The 15,113-nt window shown below is 40.6% G+C and overlaps 1 protein-coding gene across 8 annotated transcripts in view; it reads right to left on the bottom strand.

The window, feature by feature from the left end:
• NLGN4X (neuroligin 4 X-linked) overlaps positions 1–15,113 on the bottom strand; it is a 294,472-nt gene that overhangs the window by 106,628 nt on the left and 172,731 nt on the right. For all 8 annotated transcript variants that reach the window (XM_059384861.1, XM_059384868.1, XM_059384862.1 and 5 more), the window contains one exon: positions 10,873–11,025. In XM_059384861.1, coding sequence (XP_059240844.1) covers positions 10,873–11,025 — 153 coding nt within the window. The remainder of the gene's footprint in view (positions 1–10,872; positions 11,026–15,113) is intronic.

Raw genomic sequence — 15,113 nt, 5'->3', positions numbered from 1 at the left:
CTCCAAAGACAAAAGACAATGTGAGCTATGACCCCAGCCCTCCCAGAGCTTAGAAATTGGTTACAGGAAGTAAACATTAGTCACAGGAAGAAACAAAGCCATATACACCAGAGTGTGAATTTCACGATTCAAAATTAATTGAGGGACAGGGAACAGGATGCCAGGGTGACCCTCTGTTCCCAGAGAGGGGAAATATCCCAAAGCAGGTGGTTCTCCCTCTTGTGGATGGTTGTCTCCCTGCTCTTCCTCATGAAGGGACACCAAGCAGGGACGGGCAGAGGCCAAGTGCACAGCTCACAGGGCCCATTACAGACCCCCAGACAAAAAGGACATCGGTCCAAAACACCATAGGTGCTGATCCAAGAGCTCAGAAACAGGACATCCCTGATAGGCCAGCGGAAGAGGTCAGTCCTTCCCCAGGACACAAGATTAAGGGAAATAGGTCTACTCTATGGATAAATGGAAACAAAATATAACAAACTTGGGCACTGGTATGAACATCAGGAAACGGAAGCCAACCCAGCACTCTTCTGTGCGTGGCACTCAACCATACTGTATGACACCGTGCATTTCATGAGATGCATCTGGTCTTTATTTTTTCCTCAAGGCAATAAAAATGTTACGTGCTTGGGGAAATTTTTGTCTCTTCTGTTCACCACGCCATTCCCAGTGGAAGTCACTATGTGGAAAACAGCAGAACCTGAGAATGTATTTAAGGAATGAAAGAATGAATGAATGAAATCCACTATTGTCTTTTTCTTGGCAAAGCTATCTTTGTAGAAACGAGTATGTTATCACTTTCACCCTCTCTCTCATTTTTTTTTTAATAATTTAAATTCAAGGCTATCTCTATAACACCTTGTGAATTTTGCATGCCATTCCCAGCTGAAGGATGACTTGTCCACTTTTCTTGATAGTTTCAGAGAGTTTTATGGCTCATGGTCCGTGAATAAATCCTCGCTGCAATTTGGTCAATGCTGGTCTTCCCCTGATAGATGTAACAACCTCTGCCTCATTCACAAATTTAAATTTCCAAGCCTCCAAAATCGGGATCAAATCCCCCATCATGGTAACACTTGTCGAAAGGAGCATGAAAATCTGTAGACCTTTGGAGAGTGGTCTATGCTAGCTATACTTCCCCTATTTCTTGCATCTGTACACCAGAGGAGGGCAATGATTAGACAAGGATGACATGGCGTGGGGCGCCATAGGGGTTCTGCCCTGGGTGGGCTGACGAGACAGCACTGGACTTGCATGATGAAGGGATGGCAGGGGGTTATGCTGTTTGGGCAACGACAAGGAGTCATTCTCTAGAGTTGTGCCTATGTGAAGGTGAGCACCCAAATTTTCAGATCTGTAAGGTGTAACAGAGACCCACAAAGGTGAGTGAAAGTTTCCCCTTTTGTGGTCAATGTTTCAAGTCATATGGAACCTGTTCCATTGAAAGTGCTGGTTTTGCGATTTCTGGTAGAACGATGGTGTGGGTGGGTAGGAAGATGGACGTGAAACGTGTAGGGACAATGTCGTGTGAGATATGGTTGGAAGAGCCATCACCCTCCTAGTGTGTGCCTTCCATGTGGATGTCTGACGGCAAATGAGCTCCAAAGATGGTTGACAAAAATTTGAACAGAACGAGCCAAGAAAGTGAATTAGTAACGGGGGAAAAAAAAAAAAAAGTTCCTCCAAGAAAATCCCAGGCCCAGATGGCTTCACTGGTGAATCCTAGCAATTGTTTAAAGGAGCATTAACACCAACCCTTCACACTCGCTTGGAAACCATGGAAGCGAAGGGGACACTTCCCACTCATTCTGTGGGGAAACTAGTCCCGTTACCAGAAGCTGACGAATGCATCACCAGAACACAGATCTACGGATTCGTCTTTTTTTATGAATAGAGATGTGAAGTCCTCGAGAAAAAAATACTAGCAAACCAAATCCAGCAACATTTGCAAAGGATTATTCACTGGGGCCAAGCGAGATTTATCCCAAGAGACTCGTTTCGTTTAATATTCAAAAACGGCTTCATGTCAGGTATTGTGTCCTTAGAAAACAGGACAAGAATCACATGTTGATCATTTAAAACACTGAGTCAAAATGGAGCGCATTGAGAATAAGACATAAGGCGATACAACTCTTAGGGAAAAATACAGAAGTAACTTGGCATCCCCTTGGCTCAGGCAGACTCCTTATTCAGAAGACAAAAAGCAAAAGCAAACAAAAGGAAAAAAAAAACACATAGATGGAAGTGCCTCGCAATTACAACACATTTGTGTTTGAAAAGGTCTCAGCACAAAAGTGAGAGAAAACACAAAATGGAAACATGTATTTGCAAAACCTATATCTGATAAGAAACATGTATCTAAATTAAAAAGTAACCTTTAACAACTCGATAAAAGCTAAACAAAAATGGGCAAAGGATCTGAACAGACATTTCTCCAAGGGAGATACATGGCCCGTGAGCACGTGAAAGGATGCTTGATGTCTTTAGGTTTTGGGATAAATACACATCAAATATGATACCAGTTTATACCCACTAGGATGACTATAGTCAAAAAGACAGATGTGAATGAGCGTGTTGGTGAGGATGTGGAGAGACTGGACCTTTACGTTGGTATAATTGCAGCCACTTTCAAAAAGAAATTAGAAATTATTCAGATAGAGTAATCCAATGATCTTAGGTATGTACACAAGAAAGACACAGATGTATACGCAGGCAAAAACTTGTATGTGAATAAACAATAGCTAATATCCAAAAAAGTGGGGAAAACCCAAATGCCCATCAAAAGATGGATGGATACCCCAAACGCGTAACAGGCATACAGTGAATTATTCTTTGGCATTAAGACATGACAAAGTCCTGATACGTTACAAGCTATGACATGCATGAACACTGAAGACATTCTGCCCCGTGGAAGGAGTCAGATGTGGAGACCACACGGTGTGTGATTCCATTTAACAGGAAAATGTCTAGGACAGGCAAAGGCATAGAGATGGGATATTAGGGATGGTCTAACTCTTTGGGGGTTGGGAGGGATAGGTGCTGGGTTTGTTTTTGGGTGGGGGGTGATAATGTTCAAAACTTAGGTGGGGTTGGTAGTGATGCCTCTCTCTGAACATACAGAAGGCCACTGAATTGCATGCCTTAAAGGTGCATCTGGCCTAGAAAGTGCTTTAAAGAAAGGACACAGAGATGTTACAAGGGCAGACAAGACCAGTGGGTCATTTACAAGAAGATTAAGAAGATGAGGATGTGTGAGACCCATGAGAAGTGTTTGGAGGGCCCTTGGAAATCCTTACGATGTCTGAGTGGTTCTCCACAGCTCAGTTTTGAAGAAATAGGATTGAAAAGAGGAAGTGGGTTAACGACAAGATGGGGGAATGAAACACACAGTAGAACTTAAAAAATCAAGAGCATGGAAAAACGAGGAGTAAGAAAGTAGGTACCATTCGCCCAGGATGCTTTTTTGGGAAGATGGGACTACCGCACATCCTCTTCACGAAGAAGTACTGTAGAAAAGCATGAGTGATATTCCTAACGGAGGTCATTTGATGCTTAGGAGGGGCACAGACAGAGCAATGAGGGGGAAAGATATTCAAAGGTGCAGAATACAAAAGAGAGCAATGAGGTCATCTAAACCGTCATCAGGGTATTTTAGTCCAGAGACAGAGGGTCACTTTGAAAGATGGGAATCATTCCTCTGTCCAAACTGGAAATATTACCTTATTGCAAAAACTGTTCTGTTGATTCTGGTACAAGTCTTAGTTATATCAGGTAGAACTGATGGTGTTCCTCTGGGAGATCGGGTCATACATCTGCCTACAACAAAATGTGTGTTTTTATAATGCATTTACACTACCTACCTGCTCATGGCTGAACCCATTTCATGGGACACAGCTTTCCCTCCGTAACATCTGAACCTATAATAACAGCCACTGTACTGAATGCAGTGAAAGTCAGTGCGTATCATCCTGAATCAATAACAGAATCACCAGAGCCTTGCAAATGATTTACCTACAAAAGACTTTAGCTCTTGCACATCCAACACCAAAGGATGGTTGCATGGGAAGTTCTAAAATATATCCATTTTTTTTTTATATAGTGGGCATTGCATACTTCATCCCAAATAGCTGCTCTCTTTCTAAATAAGGAATATACTACTTTAAGTGTTGGATGCAACATCCCCAATCAATAATATCACAATGTAACATTGTTGTACATGTAAAAATGTAATTTTATTTGAGAAATGCATTTATATTCCTATGTGCACAAGGTTGCTGCCGTATCTCAGTGACATTTTATTCTCCCTAAGAAATTCCCCATGAATTTGCACCGTGCAACCACGTGACCTCAAACAACTCAAGACGACCGGCTGTTCATACACTTGGTGAGAAGAGAAATGAAGAAAACATGCAAAAGCAAAAAAGGGGGCTTGTCTTCGTATGAATAATCTGAAGAGACTCTGGTCCGAATGCAAACATTCGCAGGAAAGGACAATTTTGAAGGTATAGCCCGTGTGATTACTAACTCAAGCTTAAATGATGCTCTCCAACTAGTTAACGGGAAATTTTGTATTAACCGATTCTCCAATTAGGTGTGTCCCAACATTATGATTTCCAAAAATGGCGATGCCCATACAAAGAAAATGTCCCCTTCCTTTAGGAAATTCTGAATCATTCATAAGGGATCAAGGAGATTCTCCACAGTGTGGCATAGGTGTGTCAATGGTTTCATGCAGTTGAGATTTAAAGTCTTGGGTTTTAGCTTCTCCCCACCATGACTTTCTCCACCCCAAAAACATCATTTCATATCCCTGGGGATCTCCACTTGCTACAGACACGGATGTCTGTCGCCTCTGGACAGGAGAGAGCCTCTTTGCATTGCTGTTCATGTCCACATATCCATGAAGGCACCTTCCCCATGACAGGGTCTTCACCCCAATGCATTGGTTTCCATGTTCCCAAGCTCCTCCGAAGTCCCAAACACAGGGTTTTTAATCCTGAACGATGCCTCTTACTTGCTGAATACACGCAATCAATGCAGTGGGCATTTTCAGCCACCAGGAGGCAGAAGAGGAAAGTCCAAGCCAAAGACCACCAAGGACACAGCTAGACCATGAACCTCTCCATTCCTGGAGCTCACCTTCCACACCAGCAACAACAAAGACCAGATTAGGTGTTTCCAAGTGATTATTAAATGCACAGAAACCTACTGATGAAGAAGACGTTGGATGCCACACATTTTGGGCAATAACATTTTTTTTTCTTTTGTGCAAGGCCAATGCTGTCTTGTGCAATGTATGCGTGTTATGACTGATATCTGGAGAGTATAACCCCCGTGTCACCTTCCAGCCCATCTTAGAGACCAGTGCAGCAGGGGAGACGCAGAGCTTGTTCTCAGAAGGGGCTGCTCCCCTTTGCTGCCCACCACACGGAGGATATTACCCTAACGGTTCCCATACTTTCCACCACCAACTTCCAAAATTCTGGTTTTGCACAGTTTCTCTTGCCTCTGGATCCCATTCCTTGCCATTTCTCCCATAGTCCTTGACTTCTCTACTATTGTTTACGTTTCCCTAAATGCAACACATCACCTCTCCGCTCTAGCCATTGAACTTTTAACTGCATTTTAAATGCAACTCTTGGGGCGCCTGAATGGCTCAGTGGGTTAACCGTCTGCCTTTGGCTCAGGTTATGATCTCAGGGTCATGGGATGGAGCCCCATGTTGGGCTCCCTGCTCAGCGGGAAGTCTGCTTCTCCCTCTGTCTCTGCCTGCTCCCTTCTGTTCATGCTTTCTCCATCTAGGTTGAAATACATAAATAAAATCTTTAAAATAAAAGATAAGTAAAACAAGTGCAAAATAAAATAAAATCTTTAAAAGAGGAAAAATAAATTAAAAATAAAATAAAATAAGAAAAAAATAAAATAAAATAAATAAGAAAAATAAATAAATTTATTAAAAATTGAATAAGGGCAACCCTTCCCGTGGGAAATCACATTGGGGCAAACCTGCAAGGAAGCGTAATGGGAGTTAGGAGGGTAATGTTAAGACGGGCAGATCCTTGAAGGAGGGAATTGTGTTTTTCCTTGTATCTATGCACTTACACGAAACTCTTGTCTTGATCAATAAGATGGATTCCCTTTGCAGTTGAAAACAAAATCCTTAATAAGACATAGAAACAATGACAAGACAACAAAGCGTCTAAGGAAACAATAAAGCACGGCCATTGGCAAATAGCCAGCAACATCTTTAACTTCCAAAGAAAGAGGGACGGACAGATGGTTTGCAGAGCACCTTGACGGTCTGTGTGCATAAAGTTATCATAGGGACCCGCCAAGCTATTGTGGAGGCAGAATGTTCACACATGATGAACACAATGTGCAATTCACATCATAGCTATTTACAGGAATTGGTGAGTCCTGTATCCCAATGATTCCCAGACTCCTTTTATGGAATCTGACATGGAACACCAACATACCAAGTGCATTAGAGCAAGACTTCGACCGACATCAAAGAGCCATCTCCAAATGCCGCCGCCCACCCTTGATGTCAGATAGAAACCAAGACCCCACCAAGGAGACCAGAACTGCAAAAGGGAACACACCATTGCAACATGCATATGGTTTTCAATGCCGTGTGAATTTTAATCCCTTTTTTCTTCTGCCAATAGACCACCTTTATTTCCAACCATCTCTGTGTCCTAGTCAAAGTCATGGCATCGCTGCACTTAAGCGAACGTATGCCATTACTGGCCCTAAAGACAACTTCAGCATACCCCCTACAGAACCTGCCCTGAGACAGAAATTTCAGAATAGCTACTGGCACCTGAAGAAACAAGCGGGGGTCTCTGGTACTTTCTTTCTGAATCCTGGAAAACAGTCAGTTATATAAATCCATGGGCAACATTTCCTATTGCTGTCACTGGAACACCTTGATAAAGAATGACCAAATGGTAACCCACCAGGAGGCGTCCCGATCACCTCCTGGCTTTTGTTTCTTTGTAAGTACAGTAAGCAAACCCCCCACAAGGAGGTTTGCAAGCAGTAAGTGAACGGCTCCAGCCACCCATGGCCGACCACACCGCAGGCTCTCCCGGAGTTTGCTGCCGATGCAGAGTGGTCGGAACGTTCTGAAGCAAAAATCACTGAAAGCATGCAAGAGGCATGACACGGCAGGGTCACCAACAAGGTCGTCAGTCCGTGGGAGGTAAACTGAAGCAGATATTTGGATGGAGGGAGAATTCACCCACTCAAGATGTAACGGCAAATGGAAAACAATGAGGGAAAAGAGAAGCAAGAGGCATCTATAGATAAATTCCAGATACTTCTATCCGAAAGCATGAGAGAGGAGATTTCTCTTTTCTACTGAAGATCTTTGGACACTTGTCATTTAAATAAATAAATAATCAATCAATCAATTAATTAATTAATTAAGAGGTCGATTGCATAGAACTCAAGAGTTGGATACCTATGCCTTCCCAGTGACCAAGGTGTACAGAAGCACCAAGAGGAAATATGTTTATAAAAGATCAGCTTCGTTGAAAATAAATGGAACATCAGTTCGATCCCTAGGCTTGATGTAGGCATAATTAATTATTTTATAGCCATGAGGGTATATCACAGCTAGACTGGGATGATCCCGGTTTATGAACCGCACGTTCACCACTCTCAACCATCCCAGACGAGCCGGTCAGTTGTAGGGTTGATGACCAGCAGGGCTCTGTCACACGGTTCTGATTAAAGAAAACATTCCTATTTCAAAAAGCAAGTGTGTTGCCTCCTGTTTCTAGGACAAGGGTCTTATAATCATCATCATCATCATTATTATTGTTTTGATTAAGGCTCAGTTTAGAAGATGGTATTTTGCAGTTATTAGCGATTACAAATCTGGGCAGTTGCATCTGCTTCTGGGGATGCACAATGATATTCATAGGCTGTCCAGTCATGTTAATAAGAATGAAAATTACAAAGGGATGCAGTGTCCTGGGTGCTGGGTGTAGGCTGTGAAACTGCCCACAATCACCTTGCAAGGCAGAGAACACTACAACGTTCTACAGAAATTCTGATGAAATTTGCTGCCTTTCTGAAGATCACTTCTGAAGGCTCACTTCTGCCTCATTCTGAAATCGATGTTAACTCCATGCACCAGCCCCTGCTTGTACCCCAGAACTCCTCTTGTTTGAACCCTCTCTTTGGGGTGGGAAAACAGCATTAGTTACACCATAAAAAATAATGATATCCAACAGCGTCTTTCCATTTCTTCGACAGGAAAAGAGCATTTATGCACTAACGATGTTTTAAAGAAGAAACACAATATTTCAACATTCTGCTCAAAACATATCGACTCATCTCAAAAGCACTAATTAGGACGTCCGTCACCACGTGGGTTGAGCGGTCTTATTTGATCATCGTTTTAAATATCTGGATCCCCGTAGTTTAAAAATAATTCTCAAGACTGAAAAGAGGGACTTTCTTAAAGCTAGCGTGTGTGCCGGGGACAGTTTTCAAGACGACCGGAGCTCTAGCGGGATCCGTGTGATGGAGATCAACTAAGTCACATTTGAGAATCTCTACGGCCCGTGTATAATCAGCAAAGTTGGCACACTTCACCCCAGCAAATAAAAGGGCGTCTGTGGTGTTCTTAGGGTCTCCACAGTAGCTCATTCGTGGAATGTAAATAGACTGGCATAGAAATTCTAAATTGATTCTTTGATTTCTCAGTCACCCATTACAGCTCTGTTATGTACCGTGATTTCTTTCTTTCTTTTTTTTTTTTAACCCTCCGTTGCCAAATTTTTCAATGGGAAAGATTCAAATTTCGAAAGATTTCAAATTTGAAAAAAAATGCCAAAAGATTTCAAATTCGAAAAAACTTCAAATTTTTCAATGGGAAAGATGCTAAAAGCAAACTTCTTTTCTTAAATTTTATATATATATATATATATATACATATATATATAATTCATATGCATAATCCCTATAACATTTTCTTAAATTATATATATATATGTATACATGTACATATATTTATATATGCGTTTGTGTGTGTGTGTGTTTGTGTGACTCACCCTCATAGCATTTTCCAGATCTGCACATTATTTTACAAACTGGCCCAACTCATCAGAGATCTTCATGTCAAGATGCATACTACAGCTTGGCTTGACATGGGGAAAATCAATTTCCCTTGAAATCTAACCTTTTAAGGGAACATCACCACATCACGCATGCAAGAGAACATTTTGGTACTGCAAGTAGCAAGAACTTGTGCAACGTCCGTTGCTTCATTCAGAAAACAGACCCCGGCGCTCCTCCTTGGTGGGATGATATTACATGGGGCCCCACACACTGCCCTCTTTGAAAAGGCTCTGCTCAGGGCTCCAACGCTGTTGTTTCCTCTCTCCACCTCTTTGTTAGAATGGACCTTTTGTTAAAGATCAAGAAACACGATTTCCTGTTGCAAGCACTAGTAGCCAGAGGGGCTAGCCAGAAGCTGCTGGAAAAGACACACACACACACACACACACACACAATCAGTGCTACATGAGATTAACTAAAATGATTCTACCAAGATCTGGCTCATAAGACCTCTGAAAAAAGAAGAAATAAAATCACAAAATGTGTGGACTCTTGAAGCTAATGCTTTTTATTTCCTTTACAGGAAACAAAACAAAACAAAACAAAACACACAAAAAAACAACAACAAGGAGGAATTTCGAAGGCTTTCTCCATGCTCCAAAAGGCACAACTTTGCAAAACATCTGTGGGCGACTTGTATTTCTAAATTAGAAATGCAATTCTACCAGTCACCCCGCTCCAGGGGTCTGCAACAGGTGAATATTCCACATGTAAATGAAAAAAAAATGTTCAAAATAAAATTAAAACATCAAGGCGAAAACAAAATACTCTTGCTAATTTTGCCCATTTGGAGAGAATGTTCTCATCTGTAATTTTTGTTTCAAAAGCTTCACTGTGTCCTTTTTTTTTTTTTATTTTACTGTAAACCACACTGCACTGCAATATCCATGTTTCCCTCTGTAGAATCACACTGCGAAAGACTCAATTTCCAACACCACGTTTATGTACTGTTGTCTTGAAAACATTTTTACCCACCCCTAGGAATATCAGTCATAAAACATACAACAAGCAGACAAAATTGCCAAAGAATGTAAATCTGAAAATATCACCCCCTACCAAATACGTATTTTTTTCCAAGCTCTCCACTGGGGAAAAATGAAGGAAGCCTCAGAAAATGGAAAGCTACCTACCCTGCTGAATTTCCATGAACGTAGCCAGTGTCCTTTTATGGTAAATCATAAACTATTGCAAAAATTCAACGAAGAGCTGAGCTCCATTGTGTGCAAACACAACGGTCCTCGTGACCTCACAGCAGGGGCCCAACACACACAGAAGATAATCAGTTAAGGAATTAGGTGACAAGTTTTCCAACATAGGAGAAGCTAAGTAACACACCTACGTAACCACAGAAGAAAGTCCATGTCTATGGCCATCACCACCTGTTACCAAAGGCTCACCATCCGCAAAGGTGTCCACTCTACAGAGCTGCGTGGCTTCCGTGGTATTCTCACAACCCAACGAAAGAAGAGCACCTTAAATAGTTTCCTTTTACTTTGGCGACCTTGGAGCCTGCCATTGTCTGAGGAAGGCCAGACAATGTAATTCAAGAGTTCAACAGCACCAAGCTAAAAAGGCAGACCGAGCTACAAACATTTCTTGCACCGTCCAGGAAGCACAGAGAAGCAGACCTTCATACACATCAGAGTAACATGGTTCTAACCAGTCAGTCCCCACACAACGGAAAGCAGTGCCCGTCTGTCACCGCGTCTGTCACGGCCTTGACACAACGCAATCACTTACCTAGAATGCCCAGCCGGTAGTTAATGGTTATCACGATGACATTGCCGTAGCTTGCCAGAACGCTCCCATCTATCATATTGCCGGTGCCCTCCATGTAAGACCCGCCGTGGATATAGACCATGACCGGCTTCTTACTGTTCTGATCATGGATGTCTGGAAAAAAAGCCAAGTAAGGAAACACAATAAAAAATCACACTGATTAATGGAGGCTCGAAACAAGGGACATGGATTACTTTTTCCTATTTTGGCTGGAATCAACCAGGTGTGTATTTTTGAGTTACAGACACATTCATAAGATTGCCTAAGAAAAGTGGTCAATGGGATGATATTTTCTAGTCCTAGGAATGGTACTTTGAGAAGCACACAGACATTTGAAGTCATATGAGTGCATCTGTCCATTGCTCTGTATATCTAAAACAGTGAAATATAGAGAGCTTAGATGAAATACTTATTTCCTGAACAGGGCTCAAGTCCTAAAAGCTGACTTATCGAGGAAACACATGGCATGATGTTTTCAGCTGCGAAGTAAGTGTGAAATCAACTTAAAAATGATCATTGATCTTTACGATGACTGCCCTCTTTATTCAAAGGTGAGCTTACAGGTTCATTTTCAACTTCACAATGAGCACACGAGACTAGCTGTGAGATTTCAATGCTCAATACGGGACAGAGGATGATGAAAACCAAAGAAAGGGCGAAAAACTATCAACAGAACAGAAATGAGTACCACTGAAAACAGAGCAAAACAAGATGCCCAAGCAAATGTGTTTGTTCTCATTTACGGGCTGCAGGCACAGCTCAACACATTTAACACGAAAGCCACGTAATAAAAACAACACAAGACTCCCGCCTCAAGATGGAATTTGTGAAATGTTACATATTTTCACAGAAGACTAGACACTCTCATTGTGATGTGCTACCAGTGGGTAACCTTGGTCATACCTTTGTTCCTTTACTGAGCAGTGATGTAAAAACTATGTTTTGCACTGGTCTGTGAGAACAGAAATTCAGAGACCCTGTGTCCATTTGTGGAAACCACTTTCTAAAAAGGTATTGATCACATAACCTGTTTAATCAGTCCTTATGCTTATATTGAATGTTTTGGAAGACTGACCTCAATGATATTTATTTCAGAATCTCTATGCATTTATAGAGATATATACACATAGGTGTGTGTCAATATTTAAATACCTACATGTTATCAAAAGAAACCCAAATGTACCCGTATATATTTATTTTCACCTTTTTATCAATCAAGGTTTTTTTTTTTTCTTCTCTCCTAATTCACCAAGACGCTTGTGAAATATCAGAAAGGAGTTTTAAGGAAATGAACCACTATCATTTAGATGGTGGCTGCTAATAAAATAAATTATGATCCCAATGTCAAAATGAGTTCATTGGCTGCCACACTAAGGGCAAGCAGAAGGCTCACAGTCAAGTACAGGAAAGAGTATCATGGCCCCGTGTTTCTGCAGATACTTATTCTCTCAAATAAAATTCAAATATAGAATAAAAGTCCCTTATTCATCATGTAGGCATCATGTGCTATGTGGAATTTTGAAAGACACAGCTTTCTGGAAAGGTGTGCTCTTTTGCATGACTTATTCCTCTCTCTTTCTGGATCCTGATTTAGTGGATTTTCTGTCATTTCTTTTTTCAGTACATGCTGTTGGCTACTCCACTGTGGAAAAGGATTAAGTACGGATTTTGAGGACTATCTGAAGGGGTTTCCCTGGAAAAAATGCTAAGCTAGTATCTCTGAACTTTCCAAACACATAGCACAAGATTTTCATGAACTTGAGGGAGGAATAACAAGATGTCCTCTTAATACAAAGTAAAAAAAGAAAAGAAAAAAGAAAAATCACAAGTGATTGCTTTCAATGAAAATAAGGGGGGATTTTATGGTAAGGAAGTTGCATTTCAAGCATTGGGAAAACAGGTCCTAAGTATCAAATAGAAATGCACTAAAAAGAAATACAGAACAAGAGGCAAATTATCCTCCTGGCTGGTGCAACAGAACAAAGAAAAGGCTTGGGGTTCAGTTAATACATTTTTTTTTCTTCTTTTTATGTGATCTGATGGAGTACTTTTTAAATTTTGTTTTGTTTTGTTTTAATACATTTGTGAATTCTGTTAAAACGGCAGGCATTCCGAGGCCGTCTGCAAAGCAGATGAAGGCTGGCGGAGTCAGTGCAGGGTATGCTACCCTAAGGCCATCACAAAGGATCCTGCAGACGGACATCTGACGTATGGACAGCCTTGTGAACACAGGGGAATGACAACAGCAGCAAAATAATAACAAAGTGAAGAGAAGCAGGCATGAAAGCAACATCGGCCAAACTTCTTGGACTGCAGTTGATTTAGAAAAGAGGTCAAAGACAGCAGCGCAAGCTATCGCTGAGAGGTTGCTGCCTGGCGGCGAGAACTCACCAGCCTCTCCCCTGCTTTACGTTGCCTGTCATCCCCAAACCTGAACGTCCTTCAAGGGCCTTTGTCCTCTAAAGAAAATAAATGGAGGTCCCTGCATTTCGCTCCTTGGATGGGAGTTATATACTTCTTACCCATCATATGGAGCCTGCACAGGAACATGGCTGGGCCTTTTCGTTTCTTTGAAACCACTGATTCTGCTGAAGGCATAGAAATACCTTGTGGTTCCTTCTCGCTTAGAGGCCACTACCTTCCATATTGTCAAAAACATGAATTTACTTCTGGTGGCGAGTCTGTCCCGTAACATGGGATCCTTCACAAAGCAACTTTCCATAGCAACCAAACATGTGAGGGGGGTGAATGGTGAAAAAAAGAGCTGCTAAACAGCAGCCCTCGGAGAAACAACATCTCATTAAAATACTTATTCATGTATTTCACTGTGAGCCAGAGAAGATTCTTTGAAGCCTATTTTTAAATCCAAATATTTTTTAAAAAAGAAAAAAAAATAAAAAGAAACCAACAAAAGCTCAAATGCCAGACACCCAAAAAGTTGTACAAAGGTGTCTCTCAGAGTTTGGCAGCTTGTAGACAGAATTAAGAAGACCAAAGGTCCAAAATACAATAGAACTTAAAAAAATAACCTTTGGAAGGAAGAAAAGAACATATACATGCATGTTAGGCATGTTCTAAATTTCATTTTCTCTTCTTACGACCAAGCCAAAAAAAAAAAAAAAAAAGAAGAAGGAAAAAGAAAAAGAAAAAGATGGGCTTCCTTGTAAATAACATTTTTTTTTTAATTCACTTCATATTTAGAAATATTTATACTTCTCACAGGTGGTTTGCATTCATGTACAGGGTCCTTGGGACTAAAAGGGACACTGGTTTCCAAACAAGAAGAAAATAAAGAAGCACACAGAAGTGTACTTGTTTCAGAGAAGGGGAGGAAAAAGGGACTGAAATTAAAAAAAAGAAAAAAATAGAGAGAGAGATTAAAACCATGCATCAGGGTCGAGCTTTGAAAAAACAAAAAATACCTTCATCTTCACCACGGTCATTACTGGTTATATCATCTGCGTTTTTCTTTGTGTTGGCTCCTGGGTCATATTGAGAAGGAAAATAAAGGGAAAAAAGAGAATTCAAAAACAACAGGTTTGCAAAAAAATCAGAAGAGAGAGCGATACTACCCAGTAAAAGAAAAAAAAATATGTCACACAAAAAGTTGAAAGTTGTTACATTTGGATTTCAAAAAATGAGATAGGGCAATGCAAAATGCATAAAAACATAAAGATGTCAAAAAGAACAAATTCAAAATGTTACTTGCAAAAAATGTGCTCTATCCTGTGAAAATGCAGTTTGGGGGTTAAAATGATAAAACTGCAAAAAAAAAAAAAAAACAGAGCTAATGTGAGTTTGAAAAAAAAAAACAGAAAATTAAATTATTAAAAAGGATTTCCCACATTCTTAAAAGAAATGCATATGAAGTATCCAATGTTCCTCTAATTTTAATATGTGACAATCTACATAAATTCATGAAATGTCACCAGTACACTTTTGTTAGGACATTCCATAACGTAAGAGAAAACACATTTATGTAATAAACATGGAAGGACTTTCAATAAAATACTGAAAATTGGCATTCATTTCATGCAGAAGAACTTAACACAGAGCATTTCAAATACAAATCAGAAATGTCAGTTTGTTAGTTAATTTAAATCAGGACAGTCACCTCTCCCCAGTGGTTAGAGAGCTATTACCCAGTCCTGGTTCCCACTTAGTATAAAAAGAAAACAACAACACAGCTGCCATTTTCAATA

The sequence above is a fragment of the Mustela nigripes genome, chromosome X (assembly GCF_022355385.1).
Source record: "Mustela nigripes isolate SB6536 chromosome X, MUSNIG.SB6536, whole genome shotgun sequence".
In the NCBI taxonomy this organism is placed as follows: Eukaryota; Metazoa; Chordata; class Mammalia; order Carnivora; family Mustelidae; genus Mustela; species Mustela nigripes.
Note: the sequence above shows the minus strand (reverse complement) of the source record. Positions and strands in the feature narration are given on the sequence as shown.